Source organism: Erinaceus europaeus, chromosome 18, assembly GCF_950295315.1.
Source record: "Erinaceus europaeus chromosome 18, mEriEur2.1, whole genome shotgun sequence".
Lineage (NCBI taxonomy): Eukaryota > Metazoa > Chordata > Mammalia > Eulipotyphla > Erinaceidae > Erinaceus > Erinaceus europaeus.
The window spans coordinates 40,504,341-40,526,373 of NC_080179.1; the positions used below are offsets into that span (position 1 = coordinate 40,504,341).

Below are 22,033 nucleotides of genomic sequence, written 5' to 3' on the forward strand. Positions count from 1 at the left end.
AAGGGAAAATAGAGACAAGCTGAATGCATGGGCAGGAGAACTTGAGCAGGGATGAGACCTCAGCTAGCAGTTCTCTTGGATCATAGCAACAAGTCTGGTTCTTAGGAATCCACATAATTATTTAAACAGTTGGCCATCTGAATAGCAATTCATTTGAAGTCAGGTGCACATCACCATTAGAACTGATGTAGAAAAGTTTTGATTCTTTTCCTCAGATACACACCTACATACCTAACTCCCTTAGGGTAAATGTATTCTTTGAAAAACCTCCCTGCCTCTAATTTGACTTTATGTCCCAGTGAAACACCAAGAGTGAGTTATGTGGACATTAACAAAGGTGGCTTTTATTTTTCCCCTCCAGGGAGGGTTATTTCTGGGGTTTGGTGCCTGCAACAGGAATCCACTGCTCCTAGAGGCTATTTTTTTTTCCCTTTTGTTGCCCTTGCTGTTACACTTTAGTTGTCATTGTTATTGTTGTCATAGCTGTTCTTGTTTTTGGATAGGATAGAGATAGAAATAGGGAGAGGAGGGGAAGACAGAGAGAAGGAAAGAAAGATAGACACTTGCAGACCTGCTTCACCACCTGCAGGTGGGGAACCGAACCGGGGGGGCTTGAACCAGGATCCTTATGTGAGTCCTTGTGCCATGTGCACTTCACCTGCTGCGCTACTGCTCAACTCTGGAAAGGCAGCTTTCATGCACTGTAAAATGCATTGACTTGATTTTTTTGATGGGCTTATATTTTTTGAGACCTATAGCAAATTCTTACAAATACATTCTAGCCATGTTATTTTAAGGTTGACAAATGCCCCTAGGAGAAAAGGGAAAAGAAAAAAGACACAGAGAGAGTAGACACATTTCCAGTCTGAATTAGAACTGACTAATCAGTGGCTGGCAAGATACCAAAGGAGAAGAGTACAGGCTGAATTGGTGGCCTCAGTTTGACTTCTGTTTCAGCCCTGCATTTCTTGTATTTCCTTAGGCTGGCTTAGCAAATTTTAGAGAAATTTTAGTGGTTTTAAAATATGTCTGTGTACTCATTCTATTAAAAGATGGAATCAAATTGCCCTTCCTTTGAATGCAGGCCAAACTGAGTGACTGTCTTCTAACAATTAGAAAGAACAGAAGCAATGCCACAAGCCTCCCAAGGCTAGCTAATAAAATGCAGCACAGCCTCCACCTGTCCCTGAAACCTTGCCATTCAAGTCAAAGAAAGCCAAGCAGCCATATGGAAAAAACACCTGTCCAAATGAGGTCCCAGTAACAAGTCCCAATGAGTTCCCCAGCCACTAGTACTGATGGAGACTGCACTTTCAGAGGACTTTAGTAGCAGCCGAGGCAGAGTGCTGCAGAGAACACCTGCTGGCCCCTCCTCAAGCTGCAGATTCCAGCACAATCTAGGCCATCAATGTTTTAAGGCACTGACTTTTTAAAAAATTATTTATAAAAAGGAAACACTGACAGAAACATAGGATAAGAGGGGTACAATTCCACACAATTCCCACCACCAGAACTCTGTATCCCATCCCCTGCCCTGATAGCTTTCCTATTCTTTATCCCTCTGGGAGTATGGACCCAAGGTCATTGTGGGATGCAGAAGATGGAAGGTCTGGCTTCTCTAGTTGCTTGCCAGCTGAACATGAGCGTTGGCAGGTCAATCCATACTCCCAGCCTGTCTCTCACTTTCCCTAGCTATTCTCTTCCCTGATCCAGCTTTCTAGCCCTTTTTCCAGCCATGACATCATCTCCCCAGACAATAACTTGGGTCCACCTATATATCAGATGTCAGACTCAGAAAAAAGAAAGAAAGAAACGAAAAGAAAAAGAAAAAAAATGAGTATAGTCATGGGCCCTTTGGAATATAACCAAAATAACCTTACTAGCTATCTACAAAATGGAGAACCCCCAACCCTTCACCTGCACTATTCCAGCCTTTAGGTTCATAATTAGTCAACAATATGTTTGGCTTTATATTTTAAGGTACTGAATTTTATAGAAACTTACTACAAAGCACACAATACCAACACACAAAGTGACATTTGTATTTGGATACCTATATCCTGCTTTTATATGTTTCTTGCATCTGTCACACCTTTTCTTTTTTCTCTATTTGTTATTTTAGAATGCAGATGAAAACTAAAGTCTGAGAAAGATTTATTTGAAACTGTTTTATCTCTAATGCTTATTACCTCTAAGATTTTACACAAACACAACTGTTTCCCCCCATAAAATGATGTTTATTATTGTAAGTTTCATAAGGTTATAGCTAGGATTACATGGACTATTATTAGATATGATTGGCAGAGAGAAGGTGCACAGTAGAAGAGAATCAATGTCTCTCACATCTGAGATAACACGGAATAAACTTTATAGGAGCCATGAATATCTCTGTATATTCTTGCCATGCAATAAGGACAGATAGTCTTTCATTAAAGGAATTTCAAATAATGATTTTTTTTCCAGGTACAGACTGCATATTTCAAAGGAGAAAGATACAGAGGTGGAGAAAAGATGTAGGAAAGATAAACATATGTCTTTGTTTATTTGGGAGGCAACTGCTTTTTAGGGAACAAGGGTTTCACCTTTCTGACAGAAACTTCTAAAATTCATGAATATGCTGGGGACAGTTCGACCACAGTAAAATGGTTAGTGGCCAAAGTAATTTCATCTGGGGGGATGTATAGCATAATGGTTATGTGAAGAGATCTTCATGCCTCAAGCTCTCAAGCCCCATGTTCAATCCCCCACAACAACATAAGCCAGAGCTGAGCAGTGCTCTGGTAAAAAAAAAAAAGTAATTTCAACTCAACTTCAGTGGAAAAGAACAAAGACACTGCCATTAATTAAATATAATCCAAAGTTGTCACTAAATCTTTTTCAGACTTGGGCTGTGGAGATAAACAGTAGTATACAATACGGAATTTCTGCTCTCAAGAAACTAGCAGATATTTATAGTTTACCAACACAGGGTGTGACAAATTACAAATACATGGTTAAACAAACAAAAATACCTGACATTACTCACTGTACTTGAAATAGAAAGAAAAGTACAATCTTTTGCCTCAATATTCCAGTGACTTCTCTGTAAGCTTAGAATTAACAGTCTTAAATTTTGCATGATCTGGAGTCTAACACGTTATTTTTCTCTCTTCTTTGATCTCTTATCTATCTCTACTAACTATAGTGAATTGACTGTTTTGTCTCAGCCTTTAGACTTCTTCCCAAAGAGGCTACCTAACCCCTTTATTTATCTGATATTCCTTCCTTTCTTTCTTTCTTTCTTTCTTTCTTTCTTTCTTTCTTTCTTTCTTTCTTTCTTTCTTTCTTTCTTTGCCTCCAGGGTTATTGCTGGGGCTCGGTGCATGCACTACAAATCCACTGCTCCTGGAGGCCATTTTTCCTCCTTTTGTTGACTTTCTTGTTTATAGTTGTCATTATTGTTGTTGGATGGGACAGAGAGAAATAGAGAGGAAAAAGGAAGAGACAGGGAGAGGCAGACACCTGCAGACCTGCTTCACTGCCTGTGAAGTGACCCCCCCTGCAAATGGGGAGCCAGAGACTCGAACCAGGATCATTATGCTGGTCTTTATGCTTAGTACTATGTGCACTTAACTGACTATGTCACCACCCAACCCCTTTTTCTGTGCTATTTCTATAGTTCTCTCTCCTGAAACACAGGGGGTTCCTTCTTACCACTTGATCTGAAATAGAGCTGCCCGTAGCTAATTACTTTCTAAACACTTAAATTTCTTGACTTCCATAACACCTTTTTTTCCCCTAAGAAGCTGTTTCTGTGTGTGAGCAAGAATGTGTGTGTCAGTGTATGTGAGAGTGTAAGAGACAGTATGTGAATGTACACATAGCTTGGGTTTCTTTATATTATTCCAACTACAACCTTGGGGCCTATAGGTTTGTTCAGTCATTATACACTTACTGTTCAGAACAGTGTTTAAAACACACATGGATACCTAAAAATATTTCATGAAAAAAATATAATCATCTATTATTATTAATAGATCTGATATAGTACGATTATTGGCAGTAAAGAAGTTAAAGTTTGCTAAATTCAAAAGTCCCCTGAAGCTGTTTCTTTATGATAAATTTGGGATTTTTATAGCATAAATTTTACATATATCTATAAGGCTAATCATAAGTAAAATTTACCAAAGGACATGAAAACAATACATAACATTTATATATCTGCTCAAATGCACAGAATATAAGATTATATGTAATATGGTATATAATAATATATGATATATTACAGAATTAGTATAAATGCATCTATTCTAGTAAATGCATATATATAATTAAATATAAATATATATGTATTCAGTTAGCAGCATGCTTACTAAAATATCATTAATTAAGGGAAGAGAATAAAGCTAAAATTTCATAATACTTAAAAAGAAATATTCACCTAAGAAGAGATCCAAAGACCAACAGACATGAAAAATGTTCCAAGTCATTGATTATCAAAGAAATGAAGATAAATACAACAATGAGATACCACTTCACCCCTGTGAGAATGTCATATATCAGAAAACATAGCAACAACAAATGCTGGAAAGGTTGTGGGGACAAAAGAACCCTCCAGTGCTGCTAGTGGGAATGTAAATTGGTCCAACCCTGTGGAGAACTGTCGTTAAAGTTCGGGGCTCCAGAAGGCTGGGCTAGCTTTGCAGTGGTAGACAGAGACTCGAGGATACACGGCTGGGCAGAGAAGCTGTATTTCTTTATTCAGGAACAACGATTCAGAAACTAACCTAAAACTAATCACCACACAGATCTGTCCTTCATCCTTCACCTCTGGCGGCAGCCGCAAAGACTCTGGAAGTCCATAGGGTTTTTGGGGGGTGGGGACCAGGGGGCGCACAAAACTAGCAGGGGCTAAACCACCACCTCCTACCTCTGGACAATGCACTCCCCGAACGGCTAAGACAGTATAGATCAAAACTCATGTTTAAAATGACATGTCTTCGTAACAAAGGTTTCTCTCCCTGTGTATTAAAGACCATGTTTACGTGTGTGTTTAAAGTTTGGTAAACATTAACTTTAAGGTTAAAAATGTAACTTTAAGGCTATATTCTTACCAGACAGAGTTAAATGAAAAAGGTTTTCAATGTAATTCTAATAAAGATAAAATTAACTTTCATTTAAAGTCTGAGGTAAAAATTAGTTAAAAATCAATATATTTTAACTAAGTTGGTAAAAAAAAACGTGCACACCTAGGGTGTGTCTCCATCTTAAATGGGTGTAACATAAGGTTGAATAGACTTGTTGATATGTAAAACTCTCGATTACCTTCTCAATTAAAAACGTTAGATTGCGCTATGGTTATGCTAATGATTCTCATGCATGAGGCTTTTTTTCCCCATGATTCTTCTGTTTACCTTTCCACATTCTATTGTTTAAACTTTAAACAACCTTAAAATCATACTAAAAAAGACTTCCAATTGTAATAGACTTATCAATTGTGATAAACTTCTAACCTGCTACAAGTTTTGTTTCATAGTAAGTAAATTGCAGCTGTCAAGTTCTCTACAGAAAAGCAGAACTCCACCAGCTGACCTTCCTCATACAACGTTCCACCCCCTGGCATTCTTCTGTGGACATCTGCTTTGGACTGGCATTTCTGTCGGATTCACTGGTACACCTCTTGGACACTTTGCACAAAACTAGCAACTTCCCTTTATGCTGCTGGGTTTCTCAAAGACTGACTGCAGCCAGCTGCCTTGGGACTCTAGGCTATTCCCCGCCCCCATGCTAGAAAATGCCCGTCGAGGTAAGTAACGTCCCCCAGAGGCAAAAAAAAAGGTCCCCCTCAGGCCTTCCCTTGGCAGCACACTGGTTCTTGTTGCTCGCTTACATGTTCCTCCATGTTTGTGCCAGTTTCTTTTTTGAAAATGCCTGTATGATATAGGTTTCTGTTCACCCCACACCCCTGATACATTTAGTTAAAAAGAAAAGGGGGAATTGTTGCTATGCTTCACATTGGTTTGGTTCCCCCCACCCCCTGCCTCTGGAAGGTGGTGGTTTAGCCCCTGCTAGTTTTGCACGTCCCCTTGCCCCTGCCCCCGGCCCCTACGGACTTCCAGGGTCCCTGCTGCAGCTGCCGGGGGGAGAAAGATGGAGAAGTACATGGTGTGGTAATTTGCCCACTTGTGAATAAAGATTAAACTGCGTTCTCTGCCCAGCCGTGTGTCCTCAAGTCTCTGTCTACCACTGCAAAGCTAGCCCGGCCTGCTGGAACCCCGAACCCTAACGACAGAGAACAGTCTGGATAATTTTCAGAAGGCTAAATGTGGACCTCCCCTATGACCTGGCAATTCCTCTCATGGGGATATATCCTAAAGAAAAAATGCACTCTTCCCAAAAGATCTGTGTATACTTGTGATCATAGCTGCACAATCTGTAATAGCCCAAACCTGGAAACAATCTAGATACCCAACAACAGATGAATGGTTGAGAAAGTTGTGATACATATTGCTCAGCTATTAAGAATGATGAAGTTACCTTCTTCACCTCATCTTGGACGGAGCTTGAAAGAATCACGTTAAATGAGCTAAGCCAGAAAGAGAAAGATGAATATGGTATGATCTCACTCATGGGCAGAACCTAAGAAAGAAGAACTGAAAGGGGAGACACAAAGTACAACTTGGACTGGTGGTGTTCTGCACCAAGGGAAAGGACTTTAGGGAAAGAGAACAGAGAGGGTGTAAGAGGGAAGTATCAGGGAGTCAGGTGGTAGTGCAGTGGGTTAAGTGCAGGTGGCGCAAAGCACAACGACCAGTGTAAGGATCTCGGTTCAGCCCCCAGCTCCCCACCTGCAGGGAAGTTGCTCCACAAGCAGTGAAGCAGGTCTGCAGGTGTCTATCTTTCTCTCCCCATCTCTGTCTTCCTCTCCTTTCTCCATTTCTCTGTCCTATCCAACAACAATGACATCAATAACAACAACAATAATTACAACAATAAAATGACAAGGACAATGAAAGGGAATAAATAAATATTTTTTTTAAAAAAGAGGGAAGTTTCAAGTCCTGATACATGATGATGGACTCATTTGGGTATGAGAGTATTTTGCAGACATCTATCTCAGTGAGATGTGAAATTGTACCCATGTGCCAATTACTATAATATAAACCATTAACCAACCCCAATAAAAAAAAGAAAGAATGAGAGAAAGAAAGAAATAGGGTTGTGTCTCCTTTTAATCTTCCAGATCTACTAACTCCAAGTGGAGGTCCTTTCTGTGGATGCATAAATAAATGTGCAAAAGTGGCTTTAACTCATTAGGGGAATAAGGACTCTGAAGTACTTTGCACTGAGTCCTCACTTCTGTTGAGCGACTTAAACAATCTTCATGATAACGTTGTTCACTAATTTGATTGGTAAATTATTTCTGTTCAGAAGCAAACTATTCTCCAACTCAAAGTGTCATATCACTGTTAAATTTCAAAGTAATAGAGTCAGAATTGTCAATGGTTTCATATGTATCGACACTGACTTTATATTATTTACCATAGAGAGTTTGCAGTTTTTCTGGGAAAAGTGTTTACAAAATGAAGAATTCAACAGATATACACCCCCCCCCAAGTAAGTTTAACAAAGGAATCCTGGGCACTATGGGCAACTGGAATAGAAATTTGCGATGGGCAATGCTTCCATCCCTATTATGGAAAAGAACATGGGTACTCAGTATCTCCAAGTAATAAATCACTTTTCAATCCCTCTCAATCATGTCTCCTTAAAATGGAAGTTATGGTTTATGAAACTACTGATAACTGTTTGACTTCTTTACTATGCCATCAACATTTCTTTGTCCTCCGCATTTCCTGATTGAGGTTTTACTTCATTCCATATGCTAATTCAGGCTAAGGTGAAGTTCCAGGCCTCAGGCATAATTTCTTTTTTTAAAATTTTTTTTTATTTAAGAAAGGATTAATTAACAAAACCATAGGGTAGGAGGGGTACAACTCCACACAATTCCCACCACCCAATCTCCATATCCACCTCCTCCCCTGATAGCTTTCCCACTCTCTATCCCTCTGGGAGCATGGACCCAGGATCATTGTGGGTTGTAGAAGGTGGAAGGTCTGGCTTCTGTAATTGCTTCCCCGCTGAACACGGGCGTTGACTGGTCGGTCCATACTCCCAGTCTGTCAGGCATAATTTCTATTGGACACTGACTGTAAGGAAAAGCCTGGGGCCCATCTTGTCACTGCTAACCACTGTCAGCATATTTTCCCAGTGCAAGGCAGAGTTGATGCTTCCTGTCTTAGAAGCTACTCTGTAGCACAGGAACTTATGATGTTGAGCAAAGTTTAGGGCAGGAGGTAGCAAGCACCATGAAAAAAATCACAAAGAGGCAAGGAGATAGCAAAGACATCTCTCCCAGATGGCTTGGTATTCTGATCATTTGAAGAGTTTCTAAGATATAGACAACCTATTCTTTTGGCTGACATTTATCAGAAGTTCTTGAGAAGAACCATGTCAGCACATGACATGGTTCTGCCACTAAATACTACTTCTAGATAAATGAAAGCAAAATAAAACTGAGGGCCGGCAGAACTAGCACACCAGCCTGGGGATTCTCCTGTGAGGGTCTGTGACCATCCTATGAAGGGACACGTCATTAGTAGAAAGTGCATGCAACTCAAAACAAATACCACACAACAGTTTGAAGTTGCCCAGGACTTCCCAGAGTCAGACCATCCTGATAACCACACAACCTGATAGAGGTGTCTCTGCTATTCCTCCTCTTCACTAACAATTATTTAGAAAACAAAGTAAGTTCTGAATTTACATGGAAAAGCATATTAGTTGTGCTTCCCCTTACCAGACTAGTACCTTGTGCCTTTTAACCCTATGGATTTTATCAGAAATCACATCCTCCCTCTGACTTCAAGTGAAGCTGAATGCAAGAACTAGATCTGTCTTTCTCAGACAGATGTGTGGCATTAATCAACTATCTTTCTCTCTCTGAGGTTCTGCTTCTTGAAATGCCAGATGGAGACAATCACCCCAACTGTTCAGATCTGCTGTCAGGATGAGAAAGGATGCTTGTACAGTACCCCACACAGATTCTCAAAAAATATGTGTTTAGTCACTGGTGGCCATATCTTTTTTTTTTCTCAGCTCACTTCCTTTTATTTCTTCCCTTTTATATATGCTATATGTAGAACAAAGAAGAATCTACAGTAAGAAAGCATCTCTACATTCTCTTTTTTTATTGATTTGCAGCCACTAAAACCACAATATGTAATATTTTATAGCTTTTACTAAGCAAGGTTACCACTAACATCACCTTTGACTAAGCTACAGGAATCTACCTACACATTACTTTAACAACAATAACAAAAAGTTATAATTATCTTGACTACCACCCCTCAACATTTATAAGCATTCCAAATTTGAAATAGAATTGTATTAATTGATAGGAGATAGGCACTCAACCACACAATATCATAGGAATATCAATTTGCATATCCTTGAAATATTATAGAAGTCAATATAGCAAAAGTCTTAAAAAAGATTCCCACTCCCTCCTGACAATGGTGCCTCAAGAAACTTGTACTAAGTGCCTACTATGTCTTCTTCCTGAAGATTTGGCTTTTGGTGGAGCCAGTAATCAAATGTGAGAACTCATATATTCCAGTCCTATTCATCACCACTGCATTATCTTCTGGTCCAAAACAGGGTTTTATCCTTCCATGCCAGAGTTTTCCCAGAAGAGGGAGAGAGACAGAGAGAGACTCCAACATCAAAACTTCTTCCAGTATGGTGGAGGTAAAGCTTTAATCTGGGGCATGTGTATGACAAAGGAAATACACTATCTAGGTGAGCTATTTTTCAGACACTGTGTTGGGGTTTTTATGTAATTTTTTTAGGTGGTGAAAATAAACGTAAAATTTTGCAATTTGCACATGACCACATATCTAGTAAGAATAACTCAGTATTTCTTGATACTAGTACTCCCACTCAGTTATAGTCAGGGAACTAATGACACCTAAATTAGAGCAAAAAATTCAAAGCATCAAAGACAAAATTATATCTAAACTGACATCACTGAATGGATATAATAAAGAAAATCTCAAAGTCTGAATAAACCTAATCTTTTATTTGTCCTAAAATTCACAAAACTTCCTTAGAAAACTAAAAGAAAAAAAATTCAGTGAAAATACAGTTGCTGGTTTTGCAAAGAAAGTCACTCAAGGCATACTTTAATGATGACTCTTTATTCACTACCAGCCCACCCCATCACCTAGGGCCCTAGTGAGGGAGTCCTGGAATTCCGACATAAACATGATGGACCTAGACCTCTAACGGATCCCTCTAGCCAATGTCATTGGTCATCTCCAACAGGAATAACATAATGAACCCCATTTGTGGTCCCTATAGAACCTTTCCCTCAATGTTATCAACAATGGTATAGACTGTTCCATTCTCTGAAGGGAGGTTGGACAATATACTCTACCTACAACCCGAGGAAGATGGGTTCTGAAATTAGTGCAGCCTGGAATGTTCCTAGATGTGACCACAGAATGCCAGCTCAGACCTACAGAGATGCATAGGTTACATAGGCTCCTGTGCTGAATATGGGCTTCAGATCAGATCGATGGGGTTTACAGTTAACAATATTTATATAGTTTTCTGATAATTGAGAGCCACGCTCTTCCCTGATCCAGTTTTCTAATCCTTTTTCCAACTATGACACTATCTCCCCCGACTCCTGAATACTAGATGTCAGGCACAAGAAAAAACTAGTAAAGTCATGGACCCCTGGGAATATACCTAAAATAAACCTACTAGTCTTTTCCAAAACAGAGATGCCAAATCTTCATCTGCAATATTCTTGCCTTTAGGTTCATGATTAGTCAACAATTTGTTCTGCTTCATATCTTAATCCATTTTCAGCCACTAGCTCCTGATGATACCATGATGCCAACCTGACTTCCCTGGGCAGACAACACCACCATGTGTCCCAGAGCCCCGCCTCTCCAGAGCACCACTAAGGAAAGAGAGAGACAGGCTGTGAGTATGTGTCAGCATACCAATGCCCACATTCAGCGGGGAAGCAATTACAGAAGCCAGACCTTCTACCTCCTACACCCCATAGTGATCCTGGGTCCATATTCCCAGAGGGTTAAAGAATTGGAAAGCTTTCAAGGGAAGCGATTGGATATAGAGTTCTGATGGTGGGAAATGTATCCCTCTTATCCTATGGTCTTGTCAATATTTCCATTTTTTAAATAAAAATTAAAAAAAAGAATTAAGAACAGTAAAGGAGGACATAAAGTAAAACTTGGACTAAATGGAGCATATTTCACCAAACCAAAGACTCTGGGGAAGAAGGGAAATGACAGGATGAAGGGACATTGAGTCCTGATGTATCTCCTTGAAACTAGTCAAGGGGAAATGAGAGGCTGTATCTATGTGTTAAAGGCTATACTGAAAACTCTTAGCCCCCACCCCCAAATAAAATGCTTTTAAAATGAAAAAGTCAGTCAAGTATAATGCTGTTACATGCAGGCGTGAAATCCAGGAAGTAGAAAAACACGAATACATTTAAATGTGAATTACTCCAGGCAGTACCAGTTAAGGATGTTAGGAAGGAATACTAAATGGTATCTCAGATCTAGCCATCCCTGTGAGCTAGACTGAATCCAAAATGGATACAATAATTGAACTCTTTATAATGAAGATCCTGAGTCATCCAGGAAAGGTCACAGGCTAAATCCAAAATTCTCTCATTAAGAATCCAGAGCAGCATATAGTTAATGTGAGAAAGATTTTCACTTCAAATAGGGAAAACAAAAAATATATATATTTGAAAAGATATTTGTGTGTTTGTGTGTTTAAATAGAAAAGTGACAATTACTTAGAAAATTAATTTATGTGGAATGACATTGTCTCTTAAGGTTTAGAGCAGTAAGGCAGTGTGTGATACTTAGTAAGGCAATAAGTTCTCCTCTATTAATCTTTCCTTGTCTAATTTTATGAAGATACAAAATAAATAAATAAAACCTGACTCCAAAGCATTAGATCGTGCATTTATGGAAGCTAAAGAATGCATATCTGATTCTTCTCAGCTATCTCAGATTGTTGTTCTCAAACTTTTGTTTGTTTGTAGGAAACAAATGATAAACTGATATTTACAGAAATGACTGCCTCTCAAGGCAAACAGAACTTTGAGGAAGGCTTCCTGACATTTTGCAAAAGCCCTTTTGGCTTTAGTTAAGCATTCCTAGAGTTATTTTTGTAAGCATGCTGACAACTAAATAAGAAACTGACTCTAAACACATATCCTTAAGAGTAAATGGGGGGAGTCAGGCTGTAGCGCAGCGGGTTAAGCGCAGGTGGCGCAAAGCACAACGACCGGTATAAGGATCCCGGTTCGAACCCCGGCTCCCCACCTGCAGGGGAGTTGCTTCACAGGTGGTGAAGCTGGTCTGCAGGTGTCTATCTTTCTCTCCTCCTCTCTGTCTTCCCCTCCTCTCTCCATTTCTCTCTGTCCTATCCAACAATGACAACAACAATAATAATAACTACAACAATAAAACAACAAGGGCAACAAAAGGGAATAAATAAATAAAATAAATATTTAAAAAAAAAAAAAGAGTAAATGGGGATAATCTTTCATTTTAATGAATGCTAATTTTTAATCAGTAGTTTCTATTAAGAACTCTATGTTCCAGCAAATTTTTACTGCAAACACACAGAACTGTCCCTGCCTACCCTCTTGGGATCCTTCTCTAGTACTGTCCCCTAAGTATGCCACTCTTAGGTAGTCACTACTTTGGGGTGAATATGTCAGTATCCTTGGTACCTTCCCATAAGCTATTATTGCTTTTGTCAGAAATATCCCTCCATACTTTCTGTGTCTAACTCCAGGTTTCACTTCAAGTGCTTTTCCTCTCAAGAAACTTTTTTATCCTCAGTGTTTCAGAAAAGGAGTCCTCTTCAGAGATATGAAACAAACCAAGAGAAGCTACAGAGATGCCTCTAAGCCAGACCCCGGGTATCAAAGCAGGGAAAGCACATCACAAGTCCTCTCCAGGCTGCCTTTCATTCCACTGCACAGTGATTAATGGTCACTGCAAACCCCTGCCTCTGTATTTTGCAAACTGCCTTTTCTAGATATGGGCAGGTCCCATCTGTGGTCCATGTGGAGGGGGAACCTCAGGAGAAGAGCTTACCTGGAGTGTTGAGTAGACGAGACCTTCTACAGTGGTAGGCCACCTCCTGTTCACAGTGTTCAGAGTCTTCAATGACAGCCTCCAGTTGTTCCATACTCCCACCGTAGTCTATGGCCATAATGTAGGGCTTGTCAGGGTGGGCACCCCTCACACGAGTCAGCTCTGTGTGGTTGTGCTGTATGGATGTCCAAATCTTGTCCTCTGCTCAGACAACATAAAGAAAGGATCATTAGAAGGGAGGTCAAGAGATAAGCATATTTGCATAGCTCAACATAGCAAAAATAGATAAGTGATAAAAGTATGAGAGAGAGAGAGAGGCTCTTGCAAGTAGTGTGGCAGATTACTCAGTAAGCTACAATAATCACGTCTGAGTACTCTACTCATTCAAAGACTTGGACTAGAGAATTTTTGTTCCTTATAGAGATCCATCCAGAAGTGGAATAGGCAGTAATCTGAATGATGAATAATCTAAGAAGTAAACTTGGGGATCTCTTACTCCACAGGCTTTATGTGAAATAGAAAGTGATTGTCACCTCATTTAAAACTGACCTTATTTAAACTGGAGGGACGGCACCACTCCAATGACAAACTGCCATGTCAAAAATGAGCGGAATATGAATAAATAGAAATAAGCAGCTTTACATGATTAAGCAAGAATGTGAGCCCAAGGAATTTGATTTAGAAGTCTACACTTCCAGTTATCAAACTAAAATTCCTCACAAAAGTAACACTAGGGGCCAGGCGGTGGCACACCCTGTTAAGTGCACATGTCACAAATGAAACACTAACACTGGTAACATAATTATCTATAATTATCAGAGGCCAAGCTTTGGCACACCTGGTAGAGCACACACATTACCACGCATAAGGACTTAGGTTCAAGCCCCATAGTTCCAATATAAGGAGGGAATCTTCACAAATGGGGGAGCAGTGCTGTGTCTCTCTTTTTCCATCTCTAGCTATTCCCCACCAAATGTCCCTGTCTCTATAAAAAAATAATCCTAAGTATCATGTAGAACATAGCCTCCATATATCGAAAGTATCCCTAAGATATTTATCACTCATAACAAGATTTATCAACCCACTTTTATGTGCAAAGGATTTAATTCAATTTTATTATTTTATTGCTTATTCTCCATGATACTTCTATTTGCAAAAAAAAAAAAAAAAAGAAAGAAAAATCTTACTGTAAAGGAACACATAGTGAACAGCCCTTTAAAAAATAGTGGCAGCGTCTAACTTACCAATCCTAAATAACCTTACTTATTAGTGGAACTTAAAAACACACGACAGTGAGACAAAGTATAAAGCCAAATTTGAAACTTGGAGTGGCTGTGGTATATTGTACCAAAGCCAAGGTCTCTGGGAAAGGGAAAAGACACTGGGGCCCTCTCCTATCTCCTAGACACAAATCAAGGGGCGATGAGATGCTGTGCCTATGTGTTAAAGACTAGAATTTAAACCATCACCTCTTCAATAAAAGTTGCTTAACAATCTAATAGTCACATTTATTGAGCTATAATTTTCATATAAGAAATATGAGGGGGGAGCAGGAGAGAGTGCACCCAGCTAAGAGCACAAAGTATGAAATGCAAGGATCTGCACAAGGATCTGGGTTTGAGTCCCTGGATCTCTACCTTCAGAGAGGGGAATCACTTGAGAAGAAGTGAAGAAGGTCTGCAGGTGTCTCTTTTCCCCCTCTCCCTCTGTAGTCTCCTCCTCCCCTATCAATTTCTCTCTGTCCTATCTAATAAAATGGAAAAAAAAATAACCACCAGGAGCAGTGGTTTTATAGTGTCCATACTGCTGGCACCAAGCCCCAGCAAAAGTCCTGGAGGAAAGAGAAAGAAAGAAAGAAAGAAAGAAAGAAAGAAAGAAAGAAAGAAAGAAAGAAAAGAAAGAAGTCTAGGTTAAAAACTATCAACTACATTTTAGGTATATCCCAAAGGGCCCATGACTATACTAGTGTTTTTGTTTGTTTGTTTGTTTTCTGAGCCTGACATCTGATATGCAGGTGGCCCCAAGATATTGTCTGGGGAGATGATGTCATGGCTAGAAAAAGGACCAGAAAGCTGGATCAGGGAAGAGAGTAGCTCCCAAATATGAGAAAAGTGTATAAATATTGTTGACTATAAATCCCATTGATTTGATCTGATCTGGGGCCCATATTCAGCTTAGAAGCCTAAAATAGGCCTACTAACTAACTACAAAATGGAGACCCCCCCAAATATTCATCTGCCCTAATCCATCCTTTAGGTTCATGATTAGTCATCAATTTGTTTGGCTTTATATATTAACTCTTCTTTCATCCACCAGGTTCCAGATGCCAATCAGACTTCCCTGGGCAGACAACCCCACCAATGTGTCCTGGAGCCCCACTTTCCCAGAGCCCCGCCCCACTAGGGAAAGAGAGATAGGCTGGAAGTATGGATAAATCTGTGAATGCCCACATTTATTGGGGAAGCAATTACACAAGCCAGACCTTCCACTTTCTGCAACACATAAGGGCCCTGGGTCCATACTCCCAGAGGGATAAAGAATAGGGAAGCTATCAGGGAAAGGGGTGGGCTATGTAGTTCTGGTGGTGGGAATTGTGTGGAGTTGTACCCCTTTTATTGTATATTTTTGTCAGTGTTTCCTTTTTATAAATAAAAATTATTTTAAAAAGTACCAGCTACAAGTAAATGTTGAAGCAGAAAGGAAGGGGGAGACGAGTTTTAGAACTTAAGAGAGATATGCATTTGAAATACATTTCTGACAAAATGAAGATTGGACAGGACAGTTCACGTTTCTGGGGCTCAGTTTTATCTTTAGTTACAAACTCACTAAGATGGGCTTATAATACTGAATATCAACCAAAAAAAAATGACAGTGCAAAGCACTTGGTGGGCTGTTGAGGGCATCCTGCAATAATAACCTAGGCTGAGCCATTTACGGCAATTGAATATGCATTTAATTCCGAACATATTCACAAATAAAGCCAAAGAGGAAACAGGAATACTTGAAAACCTTTTGCCGTTTGAGAAATTTGCCCACATAATAGTGTCATTACTCTGCATAGATTATCAGACCTGCAAAAGAACTTAGGGGGAGACACATAGTTTCCTTCCTCCCTCAGCTTTTTAACCTTCTTCCAAATGAGGAAACCAAAGTCGAGCGACTAAAGAAAAGGCCTAAAGTATGTCTATTAGACAGTAATGATGTGCACATATAATGAAAGTAACCACTATTGATTATTCTGCTAAGAGTTAGGATCTATTCTGCTAAGAGTTAGGATCATGGCTGTTAGTATAATTAAGTTGAAAATGAAAAGAATTGACCACCAGGACTCCAAGCTTTATAACTCCCTCTACCACTAACACTATATGATACATATGATTTAGATAAATAACTGCATTTCTACACAAAAGAAAGAAGAGAAAGAAAAAGAGTATGGCTTCAGTGATCTCTAAATTATATTTCTCAGCCCTAGAAAAATAACGCATTTCTTAAAAATAACACATTTCTATAACATTAAATTATACTCATTCTGTTAATTCTTAGAATCAGGCTCTAAATTTCACATCTTCAGTTACATGTTCTATAAAGTCTAAACAATTCAGGAAGAAGGTTATTGGATCTTTACTTTGAAAGAAAAAATAGGAAATTATTCACATTACTAAGAAACATAATGTTTTACAAGAAATTAACCCCACACTCCAAAAGTGTTGATGCTAACAAATACAAATTTTGTGCTGCTAGTAAATAACTCAAGAGCATAGATTTGTATGCCTGAGGCCTCAGGTTCAGAAGCTGAACACTGCTCTATCTCTCTCCCCCTCTCCTAAATGTAGCTCGCCTGGGAGGGTATCCCCTTTGCCTTGTGCATTCCCCCACCCCAGAGTCGTTTACTTTGGTGCAAGACACTAACTTCAGTCCAAGTGCTTCTTAGTGTTTTCCCTTCTGATCTTGTTTTTCAACTTCTGTCTGTGAGTGAGATCATCCCATATTCAATCAGATTCTATAATTAAAAAGCTGAAAAAAGTTATTATCAGGAAAAAAACACTTTAAGTTACTAGTTAACTCTGTTTCTGGAAACTGTGGGTTAATTGAAGTTTTAAGAATTCCACTACTGGCACTCTTTGATATCTATAATATACTAAAGATACAAATGACCAATTAAAGAGCTCTGAGGTGCTATCCACAATTCTCTTAACAGACATCACAAGTACTTGCAGCAAACACAGTCTGAGGGAATGAGAGAAGGACAGGAGGATTAAATGATTACTAAAAACCCTTCATTTCAAAGTCTGTGATTATTTTTTTCACAGCAGAATGACTGAAAATAAGGAAGCAATTTGATTTTGTTTTTCTCACATTATGTTTTCCCTTCAACATCATGGTTTGCAGTGCAAATTAAACTGAAGTCTTGATAAAATAGTGTTCCCAGAAGTCAGTGACTCTTAAGCAAGTTAGGTTGGGGCTGGTACTCCTGATGCTTGGTCTAGAAAGGGGGCAGGCAGTTGCAGGTTGGGAGTTGATGTTTATCATCTATGTGCCTATCAAGTGTGACAGATTTTAAACATAGAGGTCTCCCTATGAGCACAATAACAGGTGGACAGGAGAGGACTATCAATGGACTCATACGTGCTTCTAACAAGACTTGACCCATGAAGTTCAGCGTTTACCATGGTCAATTAAAAAGTGGGCAGTAGGGATTAGTGGGGCAATTTTGGATCTGGAAGCAGATGATCTGCATCTGTGTGCCTCCTTGGTGCTGGTTAAATGACAATGATCAAAGTGCCATTTCTCTACAGCTCAGCTTCCTTATTAAGAGTATTCAAAAAGAAGCAATTGTGCCAACTGTACAGGATGGCCAAAAAGGTTAAATGAGGGGATTTCAATGAGAAAGTCAATTAGTAATAACTTATTAAGAATTTCACCTACATTTCTGTGTGTCTATTACATAAAAGAATATATTCTCTCTCAATGAGCTTACAGATATCAGAGATATTATGACACTATTAACAGTGTCATGAAGGAATAGTATCTGTGACTGTTAGTACTCATAATAATTTACACTAGCAGGCTTCCCATCCAAAGTGCAAACCAAGAGACAAAAAGGGAGGACAATAGAAACCCCCCCCCCCCGCCTTTCCACATGTCTTAAAAGTCAGGGACAAAAAATAATCTCCTCTTACATTTCTGTCTATCTGAACACTTGAATACAAGGAGACTCATGAAGACCTTATAACACAAGAAGATACAGTCTCATGCAGAGCTAAGGAGGGATGTCAGCAAAATGATCTGATTAGAACATAAACCCCACAGTGCTCTGAAAGCAAAAAAGAAAAGAGAGACAAAGATAGAAGAGACGGAAAGGAGAGAAAGAGACAATAAGAGAAGACAGAAGAGAAAAGAAGGGAAGGGAAGGGAAGGGAAGGGAAGGGAAGGGAAGGGAAGGGAAGGGAAGGGAAGGGAAGGGAAGGGAAGGGAAGGGAAGGGAAGGGAAGGGAAGGGAAGGGAAGGGAAGGGAAGGAAAGGAAAGGAAAGGAAAGGAAAGGAAAGGAAAGGAAAGGAAAGGAAAGGAAAGGAAAGGAAAGGAAAGGAAAGGAAAGGAAAGGAAAGGAAAGGAAAGGAAAGGAAAGGAAAGGAAAGGAAAGGAAAGGAAAGAGACAAAACAGCAAAAAGAAAACTACCATTCCATGTGCCCCCTTTATCAGAGGACCACGGTTTTAATCTCTAGAGATGTCTTCCAGTGTTTAAAGTGTAATGAAACTGCACAAATTTAGAAACAAGCCCACTGACTGAAAACTATCCTGCTCCATGTCCAACGTGAAATTGATAGTTATAGAATGTGTCTGAAGTCATGTCTGCAAGAAATGGGGTTACAGATTGGCATTTTCATGTAAAATAGTCAAATAATGAATTCAGTATCACGTTGTTCATGAATACATAATAGGTTGCCTGGTTTGCAAAAAAAAAAAAAAGATTAATAATTGACTTATGGTGCTAGACAGTGGTACACCTGGTTAAGTGCATATGTTACCATGAACAAGGACTGGAATTTGGGCCAAATCCTCAACTGCAGATTGGAAGTTCCAGGAGTGGTGAAGCAAGTGCTGCAGGTCTGTTTCTCTCCCTATCTCCCTCCCTTTCCTTACTCAGTTTTTCTGTGTCTTATCAAATAAAATAAAAGAAAAAATTAGCCACCAAGAACAGTGGATTCATCTTGTAGACACTGAACCCCAATAATAACCTTGGTGGAAATCAACCAAACAAACTACTTATTATACATTTTCTATAACAGATTTATGACATAGTCTGGAAGATAGCACAGTGGACAAAGCATTGAACTCTCAAGCGTGAGATACTGAATTCATACCTTTAGTTGCATGTTTTAGGGTGATGCTCTGATTCTTTCTCTCCTCCCCTCTGTACTTCAAATAAGTATTTAAATAAACTATGTAAAAATAATTTAGGTGACAACTGGACCTTCATTTCTTAGGTGTCTGGAGAGTGGGAGTTCATCTGGCAAAAAAAGTTAACAAAGTGCGACAGACAGCAGTTTTGTGTAATATAGCTGAGACCGTGCATAGCTAATTATATTTTACTCAGTTATTTCTTGCTCACTCAGAAAAAGCATCATTTCTCTACCTTTACTTGTGTACTTTGCATTGTTGAAATATTTATTTACTCTCTCATTTAGCTTATTGGCAGCAGTATAATTGCTGAGGGTTCAATGCCTGCATGATGAATCCATTGCTCCTACTAGCCATCTTTTTCCTTTTTAAAAATGTTCTATTTTATTTTCTAGGAAAAAAAAAATTGAGGGAAAGTCGGTAAGGAGAGAGAGAGAGAGATATTGAGAGAGAAGGGAAGACACCTACAAACCTGCTCACTACGTTTGAAGCTTCCCCCTGCAGGTGGGGAGCAAAGTCTCAAGCCCAGTTCCTTGCACAAGGTTATTAGCAACTGGCCCCTGACATTTCTGTAGCGGAACTTGGTTTTTAGTCTTCAATGACCCAGAAACCTGGAAAAAAATACCTTTCATATTGTGATTTTCTACCCAGGTAAGTCTCTGTTTCACAGCATACCATCATACATCATTCAATCCAATTATGGGAAATACATCGTTTTTAATTTTTTTTTACTTATAAAAAGGAGACATTAACAAAACCACAGGATAAGAGGGGTACAACTCCACAGAGTTCCCACCACCAGCTCTCTATATCCCATCCCCTCCCCTGATAGCTTTCCTATTCTTTATCCCTCTGGGAGTATGGACCCAAGGTCATTGTGAGATGCAGAAGGTTGAAGGTCTGGCTTCTGTAATTGCTTCACCAGGGAAATAAATACTTCTATGTCTAACTTGCTGAAATAAATACAAGTATTGAGTGATACAAGACAAATTCATTTCTTAAAAAGAGATTTTACTTGGAGATGTTTAAATTGTCAGGGAAGTTTTCAATTCACCAAATATCTTAGCCTAAAATAACATGTACACATTTTTTTTAATTTACTGGATTTTTTTCAGCATATGGTTTTAAAATGTATTCTTCAACATTACCTACTATCTTTTTGCTATATTTATTTTTTTGACATGCTGTTTAGATACTTTTAGGTTGCTGTAGCCCATGTAGATTTCTATTTCATTTCCTATTCTTTGCTTGTTATATTTTTTTTAAAAAAAGATAGTCAATAACAATATCAAAAACTATCTTCTTTCAGTTTTTTCTTTTAATATAGAAGTTATAAGCTAGTATGTCTTATATTTTGAGTGTTTAAATATGAGCAAATGTACGTTACTATAGTAAGATAGATATCTACTTCCTTTGATTTGTCTTCATTCAACTATTCCAGTCTGAAGAAAATTGTCCTATCAGTTCTTGTCACCCTTGTCAAATACCAGCACACTGAATAAGCAATGGTTATTTCTAGGTTCTTTATTTTGTTCTGCTGACCCATGTGCCTACTTAATGCCATGACCATACTTTGTTTTGTTTTTATTTTAATATTTATTTATTCTCTTTTGTTTTCTTTGTTGTTTTATTGTTGTTGTCATTGTTGAATAGGATATAGAGAAATGAAGAGAGGAGGGGAAGACAGAGAGGAAGAGAGAAAGATAGACACCTGCAGATCTGCTTTATTACTTGTGAAGCAACTCCCCTGCTGGTGGGGATCTGGGGTTTCAAACAGGGATCCTTAAGCCAGTCTTTGTGCTTTGTACCACATGAGCTTAACCCATTGTGCCAGACTCCCACTACCATATTTTTTTAATTATTGTAAGTTTCAAGACATAGGAAGACAATGTTACAAGGTACAAGTCTATCAACATGGATAAGTAAATAACAGTGCTTGGCATGTTGACTGTAATTATATCTTATTCTAAATTTAAAAGTTTCTAAGACACTAGAAATGCCTTGTTCTGCCCATAAATGACAAATGGCAATTAGATGATGTGATAAAAGTGTTAGTTAACACTGAAGCGATAATCATACTACATTCATAGACTTCCACCATAGTATGTCAGCTATATTCATATAACAATGAAATGATTGCTTTTTTAAAGGCCACTTATTTCAGTGACACAAGATACACCTGAGTGATCTCAAGGCCTCGAGTCATGCTAGCTATTCTGTCTCCTCCATTCAGTAAGATGCTCCTGGTTACAAGCAAACAACATCTGATAATGTTCCAAAGCAATTTCTCATGGCCATAACAACTTACTGACCTGTATTAAAACATTTCTCAGCTTACATAGGCTACCTCTCCATTGAGGTATGAGCTCTTCCAAGATATGAAATACATCCCTGGGTGCTGGGCAATAGCACAGTGGGTTATGCACACATGGC

General features: G+C 38.9%; 1 protein-coding gene across 2 annotated transcripts in view; it reads right to left on the minus strand.

Annotated features, from left to right (window-relative positions):
- CNTNAP5 (contactin associated protein family member 5) overlaps nt 1-22,033 on the minus strand; it is a 956,089-nt gene that overhangs the window by 293,245 nt on the left and 640,811 nt on the right. For both annotated transcript variants that reach the window (XM_060177957.1, XM_060177958.1), the window contains exon 13: nt 13,200-13,400. In XM_060177957.1, coding sequence (XP_060033940.1) covers nt 13,200-13,400 — 201 coding nt within the window. The remainder of the gene's footprint in view (nt 1-13,199; nt 13,401-22,033) is intronic.